Here is a 23,810-nt window from a genome sequence, read left to right as displayed (position 1 = left end):
AAGGCTGTGTTAGTAAGATAACATTATAAAGGCTGTGTTAGTAAGATAACATTATAAAGGCTGTGTTAGAAAGAAAGATAACATTATAAAGACGGTGTTAGTAAGATAACATTATAAAGGCTGTGTCAGAAAGATAGCTAACATTATAAAGGCTGTGTTAGTAAGATAACATTATAACGGCTGTGTTAGTAAGATAACATTATAAAGGCTGTGTTAGTAAGATAACATTATAAAGGCTGTGTTAGTAAGATAACATTATAAAGGCTGTGATAGTAAGATAACATTATAAAGGCTGTGTAAGTAAGATAACATTATACAGGCTGTGTTAGTAAGATAACATTATAAAGGCTGTGTTAGTAAGATAACATTATAAAGGCTGTGTTAGAAAGAAAGATAACATTATAAAGGCTGTGTTAGTAAGATAACATTATAAAGGCTGTGTTAGTAAGATAACATTATAAAGGCTGTGTTAGTAAGATAACATTATAAAGGCTGTGTTAGCAAGATAACATTATAAAGGCTGTGTTAGTAAGATAACATTATAAAGGCTGTGTTAGTAAGATAACATTATAAAGGCTGTGTTAGTAAGATAACATTATAAAGGCTGTGTTAGTAAGATAACATTATAAAGGATGTGTTAGTAAGATAACATTATAAAGGATGTGTTAGTAAGATAACATTATAAAGGCTGTGTTAGTTAGATAACATTATAAAGGCTGTGTTAGAAATATAACATTATAAAGGCTGTGTTAGCAAGATAACATTATAAAGGCTGTGTTAGCAAGATAACATTATAAAGGCTGTGTCAGAAAGATAACATTATAAAGGTTGTGTCAGAAAGATAGCTAACATTATAAAGGCTGTGTTAGTAAGATAACATTATAAAGGCTGTGTTAGTAAGATAACATTATAAAGGCTGTGTTAGTAAGATAACATTATAAAGGCTGTGTTAGTAAGATAACATTATAAAGGTTGTTCGGTATGCAGGCCACACAGTCAGAGCCAGGGGAGCAGGGAGAGCCCAGAACCAGATCCATGCATGAGCACTCTTAGAAGCTCTGACAAACAGGCACACACACGCAAGCATACACAGACACATACGTACGAGCATGACTGGAAGCACTCACAGGCATGGAGGCATGTATGCACACACACAAACTCTGGCACACACACACACACACACACACACACACACACACACACACACACACACACACACACACACACACACACACGCACGCACTGACACACACACACAGTTCTATTTGTGTGCAGCAGCAGCCCAGTGGGTTGTAGAGATCAGGGATTCCTCTCAGAGGAAGAGCACGTCATGTGACTAAGCTGATCTAACTGTAGACACAGGCTTTTGTCCAACTAGAGACTGCTGCAGCTCGACACACTATACCTCCCACCTAATTTAGGAAAGTAATGACTTCTTACCTCCACTTATAGACAACCAGGGGTTAATCTTAATCCCAGAGCCATCATGAAACACCAGAGCCACAAATTATGATGTATAAACTTGATAAAATGGCATATTATATTACAACAAGGCTACATTTGGGTTTCCATGATACTCTGCTATGCCTCTCAATGCAGTCTGAAATAGTTTTCACTCCTTCTTTGTCACCTGGTGTCCTTTGTTAAACCTTTAGGACAACAGTTGATGTAAACAGTATAAATACATTGCATTGATTGATTGATTACCTGAACCTCTGTCTGGGGGTCTGTCTCTCAGGGCTCTTACACAGGTGTCCGATGTAGTAGAGGGGGAAGAACAGGCAGTTCCAGGTGGTGGCGAACCAGGTGAGGGTGAATGGAGCGTCAAACTGGGTATCCAAAACAAATTACTTTAACATTTTTATTAACAGGTTTCATCTGGCACTCGCTAGCACTCAGTGGTGGATCGTGTCAATCTGAGTTTGTGTGTGTGTGTGTTTAGCATGCAATTTCGTCAGGTTCTTCACCTGCTTAAAGGTGAGCTTGGCCAGCTGGGTGGACCCCGCCCACGATGAGCACACACACATCACCATGGCAATGCCCCACAGCGCCTTCCGCACCTGTACGGCCGTGACTTTGATGCAGCAACGAAGTCTCCACCTCCCCGTAGCAGGCTCCGCCCCCGGCGCCCCGCCGTTTGCCGCCTGGCCGTCCGCTGTGCTGCCCACCACATTCTCTCTGGGACGGTCTTCTCCTGAGCACAAAGAAAACAGTAGTAAACTATGAGACCAAAGTAGAGATTTAGAGGAGTTGTCTACATCACTACAGTATGAGACCAGGGTAGTGATTTAGAAGAGTTGTCTATATCACTACAATATGAGACCAGGGTAGAGATTTAGAAGAGTTGTCTACAGCACTACAGTATCAGACCAGGGTAGAGATTTAGAAGAGTTGTCTACGTCACTACAATATGAGACCAGGGTAGTGATTTAGAAGAGTTGTCTACACCACTACAGTATGAGACCAGGGTAGTGATTTAGAAGAGTTGTCTACATCACTACAAAATGAGACCAGGGTAGAGATTTAGAAGAGTTGTCTACATCACTACAGTATGAGACCAGAGTAGTGATTTAGAAGAGTTGTCTACAGCACTACAATATGAGACCAGGGTAGTGATTTAGAAGAGTTGTCTACGTCACTACAGTATGAGACCAGGGTAGTGATTTAGAAGAGTTGTCTACATCACAAGTATCGGACCAGGGTAGAGATTTAGAAGAGTTGTCTACATCACAAGTATCGGACCAGGGTAGTGATTTAGAAGAGTTGTCTACATCACAAGTATTGGACCAGGGTAGTGATTTAGAAGAGTTGTCTCCATCACTACAGTATGAGACCAGGGTAGTGATTTAGAAGAGTTGTCTACATCACTACAGTATGAGACCAGGGTAATGATTTAGAAGAGTTGTCTACAGCACTACAATATGAGACCAGAGTAGAGATTTAGAAGAGCTGTCTATAGCACTACCGCATGAGACCAGGGTAGAGATTTAGAAGAGTTGTCTACAGCACTACAATATGAGACCAGAGTAGAGATTTAGAAGAGTTGTCTACATCACTACAGTATGAGACCAGAGTAGTGATTTAGAAGAGTTGTCTACAGCACTACAATATGAGACCAGGGTAGTGATTTAGAAGAGTTGTCTACGTCACTACAGTATGAGACCAGGGTAGTGATTTAGAAGAGTTGTCTACAGTACTACAGCATCGGACCAGGGTAGAGATTTAGAAGAGTTGTCTACATCACAAGTATCGGACCAGGGTAGTGATTTAGAAGAGTTGTCTACAGCACTACAGTATGAGACCAGGGTAGTGATTTAGAAGAGTTGTCTACATCACAAGTATCGGACCAGGGTAGAGATTTAGAAGAGTTGTCTACATCCCAAGTATCGGACCAGGGTAGTGATTTAGAAGAGTTGTCTACATCACAAGTATTGGACCAGGGTAGTGATTTAGAAGAGTTGTCTCCATCACTACAGTATGAGACCAGGGTAGTGATTTAGAAGAGTTGTCTACATCACTACAGTATGAGACCAGGGTAATGATTTAGAAGAGTTGTCTACATCACTACAAAATGAGACCAGGGTAGAGATTTAGAAGAGTTGTCTACATCACTACAGTATGAGACCAGAGTAGTGATTTAGAAGAGTTGTCTACAGCACTACAATATGAGACCAGGGTAGTGATTTAGAAGAGTTGTCTACAGCACTACAATATGAGACCAGGGTAGTGATTTAGAAGAGTTGTCTACAGCACTACAGTATCAGACCAGGGTAGAGATTTAGAAGAGTTGTCTACGTCACTACAATATGAGACCAGGGTAGTGATTTAGAAGAGTTGTCTACACCACTACAGTATGAGACCAGGGTAGTGATTTAGAAGAGTTGTCTACATCACTACAAAATGAGACCAGGGTAGAGATTTAGAAGAGTTGTCTACATCACTACAGTATGAGACCAGAGTAGTGATTTAGAAGAGTTGTCTACAGCACTACAATATGAGACCAGGGTAGTGATTTAGAAGAGTTGTCTACGTCACTACAGTATGAGACCAGGGTAGTGATTTAGAAGAGTTGTCTACATCACAAGTATCGGACCAGGGTAGAGATTTAGAAGAGTTGTCTACATCACAAGTATCGGACCAGGGTAGTGATTTAGAAGAGTTGTCTACATCACAAGTATTGGACCAGGGTAGTGATTTAGAAGAGTTGTCTCCATCACTACAGTATGAGACCAGGGTAGTGATTTAGAAGAGTTGTCTACATCACTACAGTATGAGACCAGGGTAATGATTTAGAAGAGTTGTCTACAGCACTACAATATGAGACCAGAGTAGAGATTTAGAAGAGCTGTCTATAGCACTACCGCATGAGACCAGGGTAGAGATTTAGAAGAGTTGTCTACAGCACTACAATATGAGACCAGAGTAGAGATTTAGAAGAGTTGTCTACATCACTACAGTATGAGACCAGAGTAGTGATTTAGAAGAGTTGTCTACAGCACTACAATATGAGACCAGGGTAGTGATTTAGAAGAGTTGTCTACGTCACTACAGTATGAGACCAGGGTAGTGATTTAGAAGAGTTGTCTACATCACTACAGTATGAGACCAGAGTAGTGATTTAGAAGAGTTGTCTACAGCACTACAATATGAGACCAGGGTAGTGATTTAGAAGAGTTGTCTACGTCACTACAGTATGAGACCAGGGTAGTGATTTAGAAGAGTTGTCTACATCACAAGTATCGGACCAGGGTAGAGATTTAGAAGAGTTGTCTACATCACAAGTATCGGACCAGGGTAGTGATTTAGAAGAGTTGTCTACATCACAAGTATTGGACCAGGGTAGTGATTTAGAAGAGTTGTCTCCATCACTACAGTATGAGACCAGGGTAGTGATTTAGAAGAGTTGTCTACAGCACTACAATATGAGACCAGAGTAGAGATTTAGAAGAGCTGTCTATAGCACTACCGCATGAGACCAGGGTAGAGATTTAGAAGAGTTGTCTACAGCACTACAATATGAGACCAGAGTAGAGATTTAGAAGAGTTGTCTACATCACTACAGTATGAGACCAGAGTAGTGATTTAGAAGAGTTGTCTACAGCACTACAATATGAGACCAGGGTAGTGATTTAGAAGAGTTGTCTACGTCACTACAGTATGAGACCAGGGTAGTGATTTAGAAGAGTTGTCTACAGTACTACAGCATCGGACCAGGGTAGAGATTTAGAAGAGTTGTCTACATCACAAGTATCGGACCAGGGTAGTGATTTAGAAGAGTTGTCTACAGCACTACAGTATGAGACCAGGGTAGTGATTTAGAAGAGTTGTCTACATCACAAGTATCGGACCAGGGTAGAGATTTAGAAGAGTTGTCTACATCACAAGTATCGGACCAGGGTAGTGATTTAGAAGAGTTGTCTACATCACAAGTATTGGACCAGGGTAGTGATTTAGAAGAGTTGTCTCCATCACTACAGTATGAGACCAGGGTAGTGATTTAGAAGAGTTGTCTACATCACTACAGTATGAGACCAGGGTAATGATTTAGAAGAGTTGTCTACAGCACTACAATATGAGACCAGAGTAGAGATTTAGAAGAGCTGTCTATAGCACTACCGCATGAGACCAGGGTAGAGATTTAGAAGAGTTGTCTACAGCACTACAATATGAGACCAGAGTAGAGATTTAGAAGAGTTGTCTACAGCACTACCGCATGAGACCAGGGTAGAGATTTAAAAGAGTTGTCTACAGCACTAGAATATGAGACCAGAGTAGAGATTTAGAAGAGTTGTCTACAGCACTACAATATGAGACCAGAGTAGAGATTTAGAAGAGTTGTCTACAGCACTACAATATGAGACCAGGGTAGAGATTTAGAAGAGTTGTCTACAGCACTACAATATGAGACCAGGGTAGAGATTTAGAAGAGTTGTCTACAGCACTACAATATGAGACCAGGGTAGAGATTTAGAAGAGTTGTCTACAGCACTACAATATGAGACCAGTGTGTAGAGATTTAGAAGAGTTGTCTACAGCACTACAATATGAGACCAGAGTAGAGATTTAGAAGAGTTGTCTACAGCACTACAATATGAGACCAGGGTAGAGATTTTCTGTGGAACTAGAATTATAATTAAAGGGGTCACATGGCATCAGAGACCCATAACTGCTAAATCCTACAGATGTTATAATATATTGAGATTACATTTTAAGAGACAACTCTAAAACTGTATTGCATTTTTCAATTCAATAAGCTATTATGACTCTTCTATATCCATTATCCACACCGAATATTCGATAATCTGAAGTAGCCTAAGTCACTTTCAGTAAGTACAGGTCCTTCACACAATGTCAACACGTTCTTCATACAATAACCTATTACAGCTTACAGTATCTATGCCCAAACAACACGTTTCATCCTCCACTGAATATTCCTTATGTCTATTTCAGGTCGTTTACAGTTTAACTGAACTCGGACAAAATCTATTACACAAAATCTGGTGTTCGAGTGTGGCAGTGTGTGTGTGTGTCTGGCAGTCATTCTGCAGCCAAACAGGGGACAGGAGACAGGAGAGGGCAGGAGAGGGCAGGGGCTGATACCCAATCTGAGACGACTTTTACTCAGGAGTCCTTGCCTCTTGACTTACAATGACACACACACACACACACACACACACACACACACACACACACACACACACACACACACACACACACACACACACACACACACACACACACACACACACACACACACACACACACAGAGAAACACACAGACAGAGAGACACACACACATCATTCATGTGTCTACCATCATTGTCTGTCTGGGACATGTCAGGACTGACTTTGTTTGACTGTGACTTTGAAGAAGTGATTAATGTTTTAGAGAAAACTTGTGTGCAGACAAACAGTAGGTACTTGAAAACACACAGAGATTATTGGACATACTGGCTCTCTTCCTAGAGCCATACAAAAATACTACAGCATCACCAACAGGACAATAGCATCACCAACAGGACAATAGCATCACCAACAGAACAATAGCATCACCAACAGGACAATAGCATCACAAACAGGGCTATAGCATCACCAACAGGACAATAGCATCACCAACAGGACAATAGCATCACCAACAGGACAATAGCATCACCAACAGAACAATAGCATCACCAACAGGACAATAGCATCACAAACAGGGCTATAGCATCACCAACAGGACAATAGCATCACCAACAGGGCAATAGCATCACCAACAGGACAATAGCATCACCAACAGGACAATAGCATCACAAACAGGGCTATAGCATCACCAACAGGACAATAGCATCACCAACAGGACAATAGCATCACCAACAGGACAATAGCATCACCAACGGGACAATAGCATCACCAACAGGACAATAGCATCACCAACAGGACAATAGCATCACCAACAGGACAATAGCATCACCAACAGGACAATAGCATCACAAACAGGACAATAGCATCACCAACAGGACAATAGCATCACAAACAGGGCTATAGCATCACCAACAGGACAATAGCATCACAAACAGGACAATAGCATCACCAACAGGACAATAGTATCACAAGCAGGGCTATAGCATCACCAACAGGACAATAGCATCACCAACAGGGCAATAGCATCACCAACAGGACAACAGCATCACCAACAGGACAATAGCATCACAAACAGGGCTCTAGCATCACCAACAGGACAATAGCATCACCAACAGGGCTATAGCATCACCAACAGGGCTCTAGCATCACCAACAGGACAATAGCATCACAAACAGGACAATAGCATCACCAACAGGACAATAGCATCACAAACAGGGCTATAGCATCACCAACAGGACAATAGCATCACCAACAGGGCTATAGCATCACCAACAGGGCTATAGCAAGCACCCAGAATAATAACATAATAACAACGAATCCAAAGATAATAGAACAAGACAAGATCCCTTATGGTTCACCATGTTACGTTGTTTCATAACCATAGCTATCATCTATCTGCATGGAGCACCTGCCTTCTCCGGCTTTTTGTGTGGCTTTGTCGCCATCACATTAACATGAGGGATTTCCCTAATGGTGTTTTCACTCTAAAGATAACGACGTGTGCTGTGTGTGTGTGTGTGTGTCAGGGTGTGTGTGTGTGTACCACAGGGAAGCTAATACCTACTCATCTCCAGCCGTTAGCTACAGAATATACTCCTCCTCATGCAGTCTTGGAAACACAAGAACATTATATAACTTCTATCAAGGCAGCTTGAAACCAGGATTTACCTTCTCACTCATCACATGACCTATTGACTAATGGCAAAAGAAAAACCATTAGAAAGATACTGCAGTACTGTACCAACATTAGATACTCTAGTCATGTACTGTACATCTCTGTAACTCAATATTGAATCTGTATTCATGTGTGAAATAGCCAATTATTAAGAATGTCAGTTCAGTTTCAATAGGCCTTCGCCAGTGGCGGTCGGTGCTGTTTAAGATTAGGGAGGACAATTGTTTTATGAGCATGGCCCTATTTCTATTACAGCATATTGGATGATTGTCATTCATATTCCATTCACCCAGTTCAATGTAACATGGATAGGTTTAGGCTACTACATGATGCTCTAATGTTCCCTGTACCCATCACAGGGTTGCTACAACCTAGCCTACGAATTAAAGTGTATAATGTGCAGTAGGTGCACAGGTTGAGAGACAAATTGGAGTAATCAAGGTGACAGACAGTGACACATTCAATAACACCTTGCACACTCTTGCCTGCATCTAGCTGATCTGGGGTGGAATCATTAGTCAACAGTTGGCAAATAAAGAGTTTCTATTGGACAAATTCAGGTAGGTCCCTGTTTCGTTCCATCGGTGGAATGAAATCACCCCTGATCACCCACACACACAGTTCACTTTCATTAATAGCCACATACAAACAGCATCTTCACTTTACACATTCCTACTGGCATCCTACCTGCTCTCCTCCTCTCACCTTTTCCCTTCGCTTGTGGACTTCAGTGTACAACACAACAGCTGTCTGTGACCAGGCAACAAAAAAGATTCCAAGCCAAACCTTCATACCATAAATGTCACCATATTAGCTTGCGTCATAGTCAACATACAGTAGCTACTAGAACTAGTGCGTTAGTAAACGCGCTACAATTATGCAGAACAGTGTGCAGCAAGCAGTTTAGCAGTTACACCAGCGGGCCCAGGTGGCAATAAATTAATAAAACCGAACGTTTACCTTGACTTGGAAGTGCTCCAGTGTTGGATAGCCTTAATCTGCTAGCTAACATAAATAGCATTCCTCTCAGTTTGAGCCGGGTGTTTGAGGTTGAATTAGCTAGCTGCAAAGTGAAAGTTAAAAAATGCAGTGAAATATAGCTAGCTTTCTCTCGCTCTCTGCTGCTTCGCCTTCATTTTTGAAGAAATTAAGTTGTTAAAAACTGTTCAATTATTGTATTTTTTTCTCTTTGAGTCAACTACTCACCACATGTTATGCACTGCAGTGCTAACTAGCTGTAGCTTATGATTTCAGTACTAGATTCATCCTTTGGTTCTTCGATTTATGTGGACAAAATGTGGGGCAGCCGAAGAACCCTTTTGGAACCTTTTTTTCTGGTGTGAAATTTAATCTCAAATCAATACTGTTTGCAATTAACAGTGACACAAAACTGTTGCCCTCTGAGAAGAGGATCAAAATATATTCTTCATAACGTAGGACAGCTGCAAGGTCTGTCAAACTATAATCTTGTTGTAGGTCTTATACTGGTTTTAGAAAGGCTCCTACATTCATGTATGTCCTGTTTTGCATATTTAATATTACATCCAAGAGAACAGTATGAGTCCGCATCTGTCACAACAGTATGAGTCTGCATCTGTCACAACAGTATGAGTCTACATCTGTCACAACAGTATGAGTCTGCATCTGTCACAACAGTATGACAGCATGATCCATCATTCACTGCATGAAAAGGCACAACATTCCAGTGCAAGATTCCGAAAACATACAATTTCTGGAAATGTGCGGTCATGTGTCCAGCTGTGTTTGGCCTTGTACACGTCCCGTTTATCTCCGATAAGGAACAGGTCATGTGCGTGGATGTACACGGATGTCTATATGTCTGGTAATGAATCCCAAGAAACGAGCAAAACCGTCCACACACTTACCAGGACAGGTCTTGAAAGGCCAGTGCCTTTGACGTCAGTTGCATTAAATCTCGGTCCGCAGGTTGGGCGTGCTTATTCACCCCACCGAATGCTAATGCTAGTCATTGCTAGCTTGCTGTAGTGACTGTCACTGGTATATTAGAAACACAATTTATTATTAAATGAATCCATTTACAGTGAATTATGAATGAATGAATGAATAAATTACTTTGAATGATTTTTATTTTGAATTTCACACATCTTCAGGAGTAATATTCAAGCACCACTTTTCCCAGCGCTTGGCCCAGAGCGAGCCTTCATTTGGGTTACTGTTTTTCTATAGCGTTGAGGGGTCCGTGGGATCTAGGTTGCCTTGATGAAAACTCCCCAGACATGATCCGTGTGGTGTGGCTCAACCAAGTAGCTCTGGTCCCTCTCCAAGCGGCTCTGTAGTAGTTGACAAAGCCACACTGGTTTGTCATGTTGCAGGCCATCCTCTGCATTGCTAATCAGGTCAACATTAGCTCACATCCAAATGTCTCTCTCATCCTCTGCAAGCACTCTCCACCGTGCAGCTAGAAGCAAAACACAAAGAAAACATTAGAACACAGTAAACAAATGCATCAGACTCAAGCAATGCATATTCATACAATTCAAGTCTGAACTTCACTTTAAAGCCTCACCAAACCCAGATTGAGAGATATTCAAGGGGAATTCCAACCTTTGACATTTATCATTCTTACCTTGATTGTAGTTTTTGATATCTTATGAAATGATTGGACTATTGTGAAAATAGTCAAATTTTCACTGATGTCTACATTTTTGAATAATTGTGAAGACATCAAAACAATAAAATAACACACTTGGAATCATGTAGTAACCAAAAAAGTGTTAAGCAAATCAAAATATATTTTAGATTTTAGATTATTCAAACTAGTCACCCTTTGCCTTGATGATAGCTTTGCACACTCTTGGCATTCTCTCCACCAGCTTTATGAGGTAGTCACCTGGAATGCATTTGGGCTCCCGAGTGGTGCAGTGGTTTAAGGCACTGCATCTCAGTGCAAGAGGCATCAGTACCTGGTTCAAATCAAGGCTGTATCACACCTGGCTGTGATTGTGAGTCCCATAGGGTGGTGCACAATTGGCCCAGCGTCACCGGGGTTTGGCTGGAATAGCCTGTCATTGTAAATAAGAAATTGTTTTTAACTGACTTGCCTTGTTAAATAAAGGTTAATTTAAAAATATATATTAACAGGTGTGCCTTGTTCATTTGTGGATTATTTTTTACCTATAATACATTAAAGCCAATCAGTTGTGTTGTGACAAGGTAGGGGTGGTATACAGAAGATAGCCCTATTTGGTAAAAGACCAAGTCCATATTATGGCAAAAACAGCTCAATTAAGCAAAGAGAAACAACAGTCCATCATTACTTTAAGACATGAAGGTCAGTCAATCCGGAAAATTTCACGAAGTAAAGTCGCAAAAACCATCAAGCGCTATGATGAATCTAGCACTCATGAGGACCGCCACAGGAATGGAAGACCCAGAGTTACCTCTGCTGCAGAGGATAAGTTCATTAGAGTTAACTGCACATCAGATTGCAGCCCAAATAAATGCTTCACAGAGTTCAAGTAATACACACATCTCAACATCAACTGTTCAGAGTAGACTGTGTGAATCAGGCCTTCATGGTCGAAGAGACTTGCTTGGGCCAAGAAACATAAGCAATGGACATTAGACCGGTGGAGATCTGTCCTTTGGTCTGATGAGTTCAAATTTGAGATTTTTGGTTCCAACCACTATTCATGAGTGGTTCCCAGCGTGAAGCATGGAGGTGGACGTGTGATGGTGTGGGGGTGCTTTCCTGGTGACAGTGTCTGTGATTTATTTAGAATTCACGGCACACTTTACCAGCATGGCTCCCACAGCATTCTGCAGCAATACGCCATGACATTTTATTTGCGCTTAGTGGGACTATAATTTATTTTTTAACAGGACAACGACCCAGCACACCTACAGGCTGTGTAAGGGCTATTAGACCAAGACGGAGAGTGATGGAGTGCTGCATCAGATGACCTGGCCTCCACAATCACCTGAACTCAACCCAATTGAAATAGTTTGGGATGAGTTGGACCACAGAGTGAAGGAAAAGCAGAACGTGCCAAAACGTGTACCTAGCTCATGATTACTGTTATTTTCACCGAATAAACATCAACGCAGTTCTGACACAGAGGCAATTAGTGTTTAATGCCACAATGGGGGCTATAACAGCCATTCTAGACAGGTGATTAATATAACTACAGGGCTATATCAGCCACTCTAGACCAGGTGATTAATATAACTACAGGGCTATATCAGCCACTCTAGACAGGTGATTAATAGAACTACAGGGCTATAACAGCCATTCTAGACAGGTGATTAATGGAACTACAGGGTTATATCAGCCATTCTAGACAGGTGATTAATAGAACTACAGGGCTATATCAGCCACTCTAGACAGGTGATTAATATAACTACAGGGCTATATCAGCCACTCTAGACAGGTGATTAATGGAACTACAGGGTTATATCAGCCACTCTAGACAGGTGATTAATAGAACTACAGGGTTATATCAGCCACTCTAGACAGGTGATTAATATAACTACAGGGCTATATCAGCCACTCTAGACAGGTGATTAATGGAACTACAGGGTTATATCAGCCACTCTAGACAGGTGATTAATAGAACTACAGGGTTATATCAGCCACTCTAGACAGGTGATTAATAGAACTACAGGGCTATATCAGCCACTCTAGACCAGGTGATTAATATAACTACAGGGCTATATCAGCCACTCTAGACAGGTGATTAATAGAACTACAGGGTTATATCAGCCACTCTAGACAGGTGATTAATATAACTACAGGGCTATATCAGCCACTCTAGACAGGTGATTAATGGAACTACAGGGTTATATCAGCCACTCTAGACAGGTGATTAATATAACTACAGGGCTATATCAGCCACTCTAGACAGGTGATTAATAGAACTACAGGGCTATATCAGCCACTCTAGACCAGGTGATTAATATAACTACAGGGCTATATCAGCCACTCTAGACAGGTGATTAATAGAACTACAGGGTTATATCAGCCACTCTAGACAGGTGATTAATGGAACTACAGGGTTATATCAGCCACTCTAGACCAGGTGATTAATAGAACTACAGGGTTATATCAGCCATTCTAGACAGGTGATTAATAGAACTACAGGGTTATATCAGCCACTCTAGACCAGGTGATTAATAGAACTACAGGGTTATATCAGCCACTCTAGACAGGTGATTAATGGAACTACAGGGTTATATCAGCCACTCTAGACCAGGTGATTAATAGAACTACAGGGCTATATCAGCCACTCTAGACAGGTGATTAATAGAACTACAGGGTTATATCAGCCACTCTAGACAGGTGATTAATGGAACTACAGGGTTATATCAGCCACTCTAGACCAGGTGATTAATAGAACTACAGGGTTATATCAGCCACTCTAGACAGGTGATTAATGGAACTACAGGGTTATATCAGCCACTCTAGACAGGTGATTAATAGAACTACAGGGTTATATCAGCCACTCTAGACAGGTGATTAATAGAACTACAGGGCTATATCAGCCACTCTAGACAGGTGATTAATGGAACTACAGGGTTATATCAGCCACTCTAGACAGGTGATTAATGGAACTACAGGGTTATATCAGCCACTCTAGACAGGTGATTAATATAACTACAGGGCTATATCAGCCACTCTAGACAGGTGATTAATGGAACTACAGGGTTATATCAGCCACTCTAGACAGGTGATTAATAGAACTACAGGGCTATATCAGCCACTCTGGGCCAGGTGATTAATGGAACTACAGGGTTATATCAGCCACTCTAGACAGGTGATTAATAGAACTACAGGGTTATATCAGCCACTCTAGACCAGGTGATTAATATAACTACAGGGCTATATCAGCCACTCTAGACAGGTGATTAATAGAACTACAGGGTTATATCAGCCACTCTAGACAGGTGATTAATGGAACTACAGGGTTATATCAGCCACTCTAGACAGGTGATTAAAAGAACTACAGGGCTATATCAGCCACTCTGGGCCAGGTGATTAATGGAACTACAGGGTTATATCAGCCACTCTAGACAGGTGATTAATAGAACTACAGGGTTATATCAGCCACTCTAGACCAGGTGATTAATGGAACTACAGGGCTATATCAGCCACTCTAGACAGGTGATTAATATAACTACAGGGTTATATCAGCCACTCTAGACAGGTGATTAATAGAACTACAGGGCTATATCAGCCACTCTAGACAGGTGATTAATATAACTACAGGGTTATATCAGCCACTCTAGACCAGGTGATTAATATAACTACAGGGTTATATCAGCCACTCTAGACAGGTGATTAATAGAACTACAGGGCTATATCAGCCACTCTAGACCAGGTGATTAATGGAACTACAGGGTTATGACAGCCACTCTAGACCATGTGATTAATATAACAACAGGGTTATATCAGCCACTCTAGACCAGGTGATTAATAGAACTACAGGGTTATATCAGAAACTCTAGACAGGTGATTAATAGAACTACAGGGTTATATCAGCCACTCTAGACAGGTGATTAATATAACAACAGGGTTATATCAGCCACTCTAGACCAGGTGATTAATAGAACTACAGGGTTATATCAGCCACTCTAGACCAGGTGATTAATATAACTACAGGGTTATGACAGCCACTCTAGACCATGTGATTAATATAACAACAGGGTTATATCAGCCACTCTAGACCAGGTGATTAATAGAACTACAGGGTTATATCAGAAACTCTAGACCAGGTGATTAATTGAACTACAGGGCTATATCAGCCACTCTAGACAGGTGGTTGGAATTCAATGCCTGTTTTCATTCTACTCTTCTAGACTTAAATATATAACTTGAAATATGTAATAGGGCCATGTGTGACCGTTGTATTCCAAGGACCAGGAGTAATACAGGACCAGGAGTAATACAGAACCAGGAGTAATACAAGACCAGGAGTAATACAGAACCAGGAGTAATACAGGACCAGGAGTAATACAGGACCAGCAGTAATACAGGACCAGGAATAATACAGGACCAGGAGTAATACAGGACCAGGAGTAATACAGGACCAGCAGTAATACAGGACCAGGAGTAATACAGGACCAGGAGTAATACAGGACCAGGAGTAATACAGGACCGCTGTATTCCACGGACCAGCAGTAATACAGGACCAGGAGTAATACAGGACCAGGAGTAATACAGGACCAGGAGTAATACAGAACCAGGAGTAATACAAGACCAGGAATTATACAGGACCAGGAGTAATACAGGACCAGGAGTAATACAGGACCAGGAGTAATACAGGACCAGCAGTAATACAGGACCAGGAATAATACAGGACCAGGAGTTATACAGGACCAGGAGTAATACAAGACCAGGAGTAATACAGGACCAGGAATAATACAGGACCAGCAGTAATACAGGACCAGCAGTAATACAGGATCAGCAGTAATACAGGACCAGGAGTAATACAGGACCAGCAGTAATACAGGACCAGGAGTAATACAGGACCAGCAGTAATACAGGACCAGGAGTAATACAGGACCAGGAGTAATACAAGACCAGCAGTAATACAGGACCAGGAGTAATACAGGACCAGGAGTAATACAGGACCAGGAGTAATACAGGACCAGCAGTAATACAGGACCAGGAGTAATACAGGACCAGCAGTAATACAGGACCAGGAGTAATACAGGACCAGGAGTAATACAAGACCAGCAGTAATACAGGACCAGGAGTAATACAGGACAAGGAGTAATACAGGACCAGGAGTAATACAGGACCAGGAGTAATACAGGACCAGGAGTAATACAGGACCAGCAGTAATACAGGACCAGGAGTAATACAGGACCAGGGGTAATACAGGACCAGGAGTAATACAGAACAAGGAGTAATACAGGACCAGCAGTAATACAGGACCAGGAGTAATACAGGACCAGGAGTAATACAGGACCAGCAGTAATACAGGACCAGGAGTAATACAGGACCAGCAGTAATACAGGACCAGGAGTAATACAGGACCAGGAGTAATACAGGACCAGGAGTAATACAGGACCAGGAGTAATACAGGACCAGCAGTAATACAGGACCAGGAGTAATACAGGACCATTGTATTCCACGGACCAGGAGTAATACAGGACCAGGAGTAATACAGGACCAGGAGTAATACAGGACCAGGAATAATACAGGACCAGCAGTAATACAGGACCAGCAGTAATACAGGATCAGCAGTAATACAGGACCAGGAGTAATACAGGACCAGGAGTAATAAAGGACCAGGAGTAATACAGGACCAGGAGTAATACAGGACCAGGAGTAATACAGGACCAGCAGTAATACAGGACCAGGAGTAATACAGGACCAGGAGTAATACAGGACCAGCAGTAATACAGGACCAGGAGTAATACAGGACCAGCAGTAATACAGGACCAGCAGTAATACAGGACCAGGAGTAATACAGGACCAGCAGTAATACAGGACCAGCAGTAATACAGGACCAGGAGTAATACAGGACCAGCAGTAATACAGGACCAGGAGTAATGCAGGACCAGCAGTAATACAGGACCAGGAGTAATACAGGACCAGCAGTAATACAGGACCAGCAGTAATACAGGACCAGCAGTAATACAGGACCAGCAGTAATACAGGACCAGCAGTAATACAGAACCAGGAGTAATACAGGACCAGCAGTAATACAGGACCAGGAGTAATACAGGACCAGCAGTAATACAGGACCAGGAGTAATACAGGACCAGGAGTAATACAGGACCAGGAGTAATACAGGACCAGCAGTAATACAGGACCAGCAGTAATACAGGACCAGGAGTAATACAGGACCAGGAGTAATACAGGACCAGCAGTAATACAGGACCAGCAGTAATACAGGACTAATAAACCTCGGATGCTGCTTGTTGAAAAAGTCTTACTCGTTTTCTCCTCTGGTGAACCTGCATGTTTCTCTCAGATTGTGTACCCTGTGTTCTCAGGTAAACCTGAGAGATACGTCCACCTCATGGTAATAAGGGGCAGGTAGCCTAGTGGTTAGAGTGTTGGGACAGTAACCGAAAAGTTGCTGGATTGAATCCCACAGCTGACTAGGTAAAAATCTGTTGTTCTTCCCTTGAATAAGACAGTTAACCCACTGTTCCCTGGTAGGCTGTCGTTCTAAATAAGGATTTGTTCTTAACTGACTTGCCTGGTTAAATTTTAAAAAACTGCAATGAATACAAGGTTCATTTGATGTTGTTTTGGTGGCTAGGCCACCCATGCAGTGCCTTGCTATCAAATGTAAAGAGCATTAAACATACCTTAAGAGAGTATCACTCTTTTTCAGAGTTTGAATGAACACCTTATAGAAGATTAAGTACAACGTTTAACCATTCTAGATCCCTGGTGAAAAGAAAACATACCTCTGATGACATGCAGGGACGTGTCCGTGTTCCGTGACATCTCCCTCATTAAGAAAGAGCACAGACATGTTGTGTGGGGAGGTACATCTTCGTGTGTAAAAGAGAATGCAAAACTATTACATTTGTGTAGCTTAAAAACCTCTTAAGGATCTCTACAGATCGGTGTCCCACCCGGGACGGTTGAGCTAAGGTGCGCTAATGTGATTAGCATAACGTTGTAAGTAACAAGAACATTTCCCAGGACATAGACATACTGATATGGGCAGAAAGCTTAAATTCTTGTTAATCTAACGGTCCAATTTACAGTAGCTATTACAATGAAAACATACCATGCTATTGTTTGAGGAGAGTGCACAGTTATATACTTGAAAATGTATATATTGACCAATTATGCACACTTGGGCAGACTTGATAGAACATTTTGAACAGAAATACAATGGTTCATTGGATCAGTCTAAAACGTTGCACAAACACTGCTTCCATCTAGTGGCCAAAATCTAAATTGCTCCTGGAGTCCTAAGTCAGTTAATGGCCTTTCTCTTGCATTTCAAAGATGATGGGAAAAAGAAGATTTTTTTTTTTTTTCTTTGTATTATCTAATGTGTTATATCCTCCTACATTCATTTCACATTTCACATTTCCACAAACTTCAAAGTGTTTCCTTTCAAATGGTATACGAATATGCAAATCCTTGCTTCAGGTCCTGACCTACAGGCAGTTAGATTTGGGTATGTCATTTCAGGCGAAAATGGAAGAAAACGGTCCAATCCTTTCACCCAGAAAATATACCTCTCTGTTGATATCACATACATTATCAAGCATTTCACACATTATTATCCAGATACTGACTGTTAGCACTTGATGGTCTATAGCAGCTTCCCACAAGAATGGGCTTCAGGTGAGGCAGATGAACCTGTAGCCATATTACTTCAACAGTATTTAACATGAGATCCTCTCTAAGTTTTACAGGAATATGGCTCTGAATATAGACCTCAACACCGCCCCCATTGGCACTTCTGTCTTTTCTGTACATGTTATAACCATGTATTGCTACCACTGTATTATCAAAGGTATCTAAGTGAGTTTCAGAAATAGCTTCATTTGGGAAGGGTATCTAAGGCGGCTTAATTTGGGACTCTAGAATAGTAGACCATGTCAGCTGTCAGCCATATTGAGTGTACCCATGACGGTGCAGACAAACTGCCCCTCAAATAGTCTGAAGGGCTTTGCCAATTCCAGTAGGCTGATTCTATTGATATGTCTGAGATACTTTCATTTAAGAAGTGACTCTTTCCTTACTGTTCCACTCAGCATCTGAGTAAGTGAGTGAGTGAGTGAGTGAGTGAGTGAGTGAGTGAGTGAGTGAGAGATAGAGAGAGAGAGAGAAAGAGAGAGAGAAATGTCTACTGTTTGCTGATGATCTGGTGCTTCGGTCCCCAACCAAGGAGGGCCTACAGCAGCACCTAGATCTTCTGCACAGATTCTGCCAAACCTGGGTCCTGACAGTAAATTTCAGTAAGACCAAAGTAATGGTGTTCCAAAAAAGGTTCAGTCGCCAGGACCACAAATACAACAAATATCTAAACACCGTTAACCTAGAGCACACAAAAAACTATATGTACCGTGGCCTAAACATCAGCGGCACAGGTAACTTCCACAAAGCTGTGAACGATCTGAGAGACAAGGCAAAAAGGGCTTTCTATGCCATCAAAATGAACATAAAATTAAACATACCAATTAGGATCTGGCTAAAAATACTTGAATGAGTTATAGAACTCATGGCCCTTTATGGTAGTGAGGTCTGGGGTCCGCTCACTAACCAAGAATTCACAAAATGGGACAATCCCCAAATTGAGACTCTGCATGCAGAATTCTGCAAAAATGTCCTCTGTGTACAACGTAGAACACCAAATAATGCATGCAGAATCCAGAAAATAGCTGTTAAATTCTATAACCACCTAAAAGGAAGTGATTCCCAAACCTTCCATAACAAAGCCATCACCTACAGAGAGACGAACCTGGAGAAGAGTCCCCTAAGCAAGCTGGTCCTGGGGCTCTGTTCAGAAACACAAACACACCCTACAGAGCCCCAGGACAGCAGCACAATTAGACCCAACCAAATCAAGAGAAAACACACTGGAAAAAATTTACAAAAAAACAGAGAAAACTAGAATGCTATGCGGCCATAAACAGAGAGTACCTAGTGGCAGAATACCTGACCACTGTGACTGACCAAACTTAAGGAAAGCTTTGGCTATGTACAGACTCAGTGAGCATAGCCTTGCTATTGAGAAAGGCCGCCGTAGGCAGACCTGGCTCTCAAGAGAAGACAGGCCATGTGCACACTGCCCACAAAATGAGGTGGAAACTGAGCTGCACTCCCTAACCTCCTGCCAAATGTATGACCATATTAGAGACACATATTTCCCTCAGATTACACAGATCCACAAAGAATTTGAAAATAAACCCAATTTTGATAAACTCCCATATCTACTGGGTGAAATACCAGTGTGCCATCACAGCACACATATTTGTGACCTGTTGCCACAAGAAAAGGGCAACCAGTGAAGAACAAACACCATTGTAAATACAACCCATATTTATGCTTATTTATTTTCCCTTTTGTACTTTAACCATTTGTATATTGTTACAACACTGTATATATACATAATACAACATTTTTATTGTTTATTTAACTTTTGTGTATTATCTACTTCGCTTGCTTTGGCAATGTTAACATATGTTTCCCATGCCAATAAAGTCGCATGAATTTAATTGAATTGAGAGAGAGAGAGAGAGAGAGAGAGAGAGAGAGAGAGAGAGAGAGAGAGAGAGAGAGAGTGAGAGAGAGAGAGAGAGAGAGTGAGTGGGAGAGAGAGTTTCTCTCTAAACAGCTTCATTTGGGAAGGGACTTTCCTTATTTGTAGTGCTGTGGCCTTTGACCTTGCTGGTACATTACATTCATTACAACACAGATTACAGTCTCTGATTGCTATCGACCCCAATGCCTGCAGAAGGTCAGCAACCCATTCTGTGTTTAGAGCCGCTACAGAATCTTATATTGAGACTTTGTGATGATGCACTTTAAATACAATTGGCTTTAACTCTTGCAGTAGGCAAGTCCGTGTTATATTAGTCAGGAGAGACAGGCTATGTAAATTTCATTGTTTGATGAGCAATAAACTTGCTATCGCACTCTGATTCTTCATTCATCGTCACTGCCTGACTGAAACAATAAGGTTTAGATTACATGCTGAAGTAGATGAATGATGATGGAGGAAATGAATCAGATTTAATATTTGTTTGCACCTTTATATTTAACCTTTATTTAACTAGGCAAGTCAGTTAAGAACAAATTCTTATTTTCAATGAGCCTAGGAACAGTGGGTTAACTGCCTGTTCAGGAGCAGAACAACAGATTTGTCCCTTGTCAGCTCGGGGATTTGAACTTGCAACCTTCTGGTTACTAGTCCAACGCTCTAACACTCTAACCACTAGGCTACCCTGCTGCCCACTACACTACAGATTTGGCATTGGATTGACAGAACGTCTGGGCGGCAGGGATAAAATGATGAATCAGCTAAGGGAATGGGAACACACACACAAACACACAAACACACCCACACACACAAACATACCCACACACACAAACACACCCACACACACACACACGCAGACAGACAGACACACACAGATGTTTATCAAAGTGTTCCACACACAACAGCGACGATGATGAGAGTCGTGTTTCTCTGTCTCTATTCTGAGCTGTGAGTGTCTCTTTGTCTTTATGCTGAAGGTCATTTCCACTCTGCTCACTTTGTCCTTTTTGGACCTCCATCCCTCTCACATCCTGTGGCCCTGGCCACTGACTCCTTACTGTAGACTGTGTGTGTGTGTGTATACATGTGCGTGCATGTATGTGTGAGCATGCGTTCGCTCGTCTATGTGTGTGTGTGTGTGTGTGTGAGCATGCGTGCGCTTGTCTATGTGTGTGTGTTTGTGTGTGTGTGTGTGTGCCTGGCCATGAGTCCATACTGCAGCACAGTTTAATCTTCCAAACGTAGCCACGGGCCAAGCCAGCCAATCAACACCCTGGGAGAGTCAGGGACAGAGACAGAGCTAAGCACTTTATTCACTGTCAGCCTGGATGGATTTAATAGACTTTGTGGACACTTAGTTACAGTGCTGTAGTGCTATGGTGACATTATGAACTATTGTGAGTGTGTTTCAACTGAATCAGTTTCAGGACAGTATTTAGTTGGGCCCAGTTACTGTGTCATGGTGACATTATGAACTACTGTGAGTGTGTTTCAACTGAATCAGTTTCAGGACAGTATTTAGTTGGGCCCAGTTACTGTGTCATGGTGACATTATGAACTACTGTGAGTGTGTTTCAACTGAATCAGTTTCAGGACAGTATTTAGTTGGGCCCAGTTACTGTGTCATGGTGACATTATGAACTACTGTGAGTGTGTTTCAACTGAATCAGTTTCAGGACAGTATTTAGTTGTGCCCAGTTACTGTGTCATGGTGAAATTATTCATACTCCCCATACTGTAATATCTTTGAATACTACTAAATCCTTTTTGGATACAGTCTGTTCCAAACTCCACTCTAAGATACTACAGTATAAATCAATGTATTAAGCATGCATTCTAAGTAGTACTTTCAGTGTCAGGCAGACTGCCTTGTGTTATTTGGACACTGTTACTGTCTAATGTTATACAACGGGTGCGTCTAATCCTGAATGCTGATTGGTTAAAACCGCATTCCAGCCGGTGTCTGTTCCACACAAGTTACCACCGGCTAAATCTATGATGTTACAATGCCTAATGCCTTTACTCTGTTCCATCTGACTGCGCAATCCACTGGCTCATCAGCCCAGCCAAGCAATTTATAAACTTGATCTCTACTATCAAAAGCATGAACATAAACATGATCTCTTTTAGACTAACCTTCAGTTTTCAACAGCAGAGATTTCTATAAACCTTGCTGTCTGTCCCTCTGACATTTGCAACATTGGGATCTCCAGCTGTCTCGTAGTAATGGTTGGGATGAGACAGACAGGCAGGAAGCGTTTCTCAGCCAGTCAAAATCATGAATCCGCTGGCATCATTTTTATGGATATATACCCCCAAAAATTCACCTGAAAAAGGTCAAACGAAATGAAGTGCAGCTAGTTTGCAGTGTTTCCAGCTCCAGTTTGAAGTGATTGTGTTAGCTGTGTTGTTGGTTAGCTCCTCTGAACAACAGTGTCCAGCTCCAGTTTGAAGTGATTGTGTTAGCTGTGTTGTTGGTTAGTTCCTCTGAACAACAGCGTCCTGACAAGAGAGCACATGTTCTATGCCAGGTGAAATCGTGCCTCATTAGCTCATTGTTATGGATGTATCCAAATAAATGTCACTAGAAAACAGCTTAAACAACAGCAGCTACTTTGTTGTTATTCTGTCTGCACTTTTTGACGTGACTAAGTTAGCCGTAGTTGGCTAGCAGTATGGCAATGGAACATTTAGAACGAGTCCATAGACACAGAACAAAAAGAAGGAACAACTGGGTTGAGTCCATAGATACAGAACAAAAAGACTGAACGACTGGGTCGAGTCCATAGATACAGAACAAAAAGACTGAACGACTGGGTCGAGTCCATAGATACAGAACAAAAAGACTGAACGACTGGGTTGAGTCCATAGATACAGAATAAAAAGACTGAATGACTGGGTTGAGTCCATAGATACAGAACAAAAAGACTGAATGACTGGGTTGCGTCCATAGATACAGAACAAAAAGACTGAACGACTGGGTCGAGTCTATAGATACAGAACAAAAAGACTGAACGACTGGGTCGCGTCTCTAGCAACCGAACCAATAGAGTGAATGACCAGCCGGCTTGGGTAGCAACCCTAGATTTGTGTCGGGACTGTATCTTGTGGAAGGATGAAATAGTATTAATAAATTGATCAAAACAATGTTTTTAATGATAATATGTCAATCATTATTTAAATATGTTGGTAACCCGTTGTATAACGGCTACAGCTCGGCATTCAACACCATAGTACCCTCCAAGCTCGTCATCAATCTCGAGACCCTGGGTCTCGACCCCGCC

General features: G+C 41.7%; 1 protein-coding gene across 3 annotated transcripts in view; it reads right to left on the bottom strand.

Annotated features, from left to right (window-relative positions):
• The window catches only part of slc35f3b (solute carrier family 35 member F3b), a 161,425-nt gene that overhangs the window by 37,601 nt on the left and 100,014 nt on the right, over window positions 1-23,810 (bottom strand). For 2 of the 3 annotated variants that reach the window (XM_036960910.1, XM_036960912.1), the window contains 2 exons: window positions 1,968-2,194; window positions 1,708-1,829 (listed from right to left, as the gene is read on the bottom strand). In XM_036960910.1, the coding sequence (XP_036816805.1) occupies window positions 1,708-1,829; window positions 1,968-2,194 (349 nt within the window). The remainder of the gene's footprint in view (window positions 1-1,707; window positions 1,830-1,967; window positions 2,195-23,810) is intronic. The other variant, XM_036960911.1, reaches the window with a different exon arrangement.

Source organism: Oncorhynchus mykiss, chromosome 23, assembly GCF_013265735.2.
Source record: "Oncorhynchus mykiss isolate Arlee chromosome 23, USDA_OmykA_1.1, whole genome shotgun sequence".
NCBI lineage: Eukaryota > Metazoa > Chordata > Actinopteri > Salmoniformes > Salmonidae > Oncorhynchus > Oncorhynchus mykiss.
The sequence above is the reverse complement of the archived record's forward strand: the minus strand, read 5'-3'. Positions and strand labels throughout refer to the sequence as shown.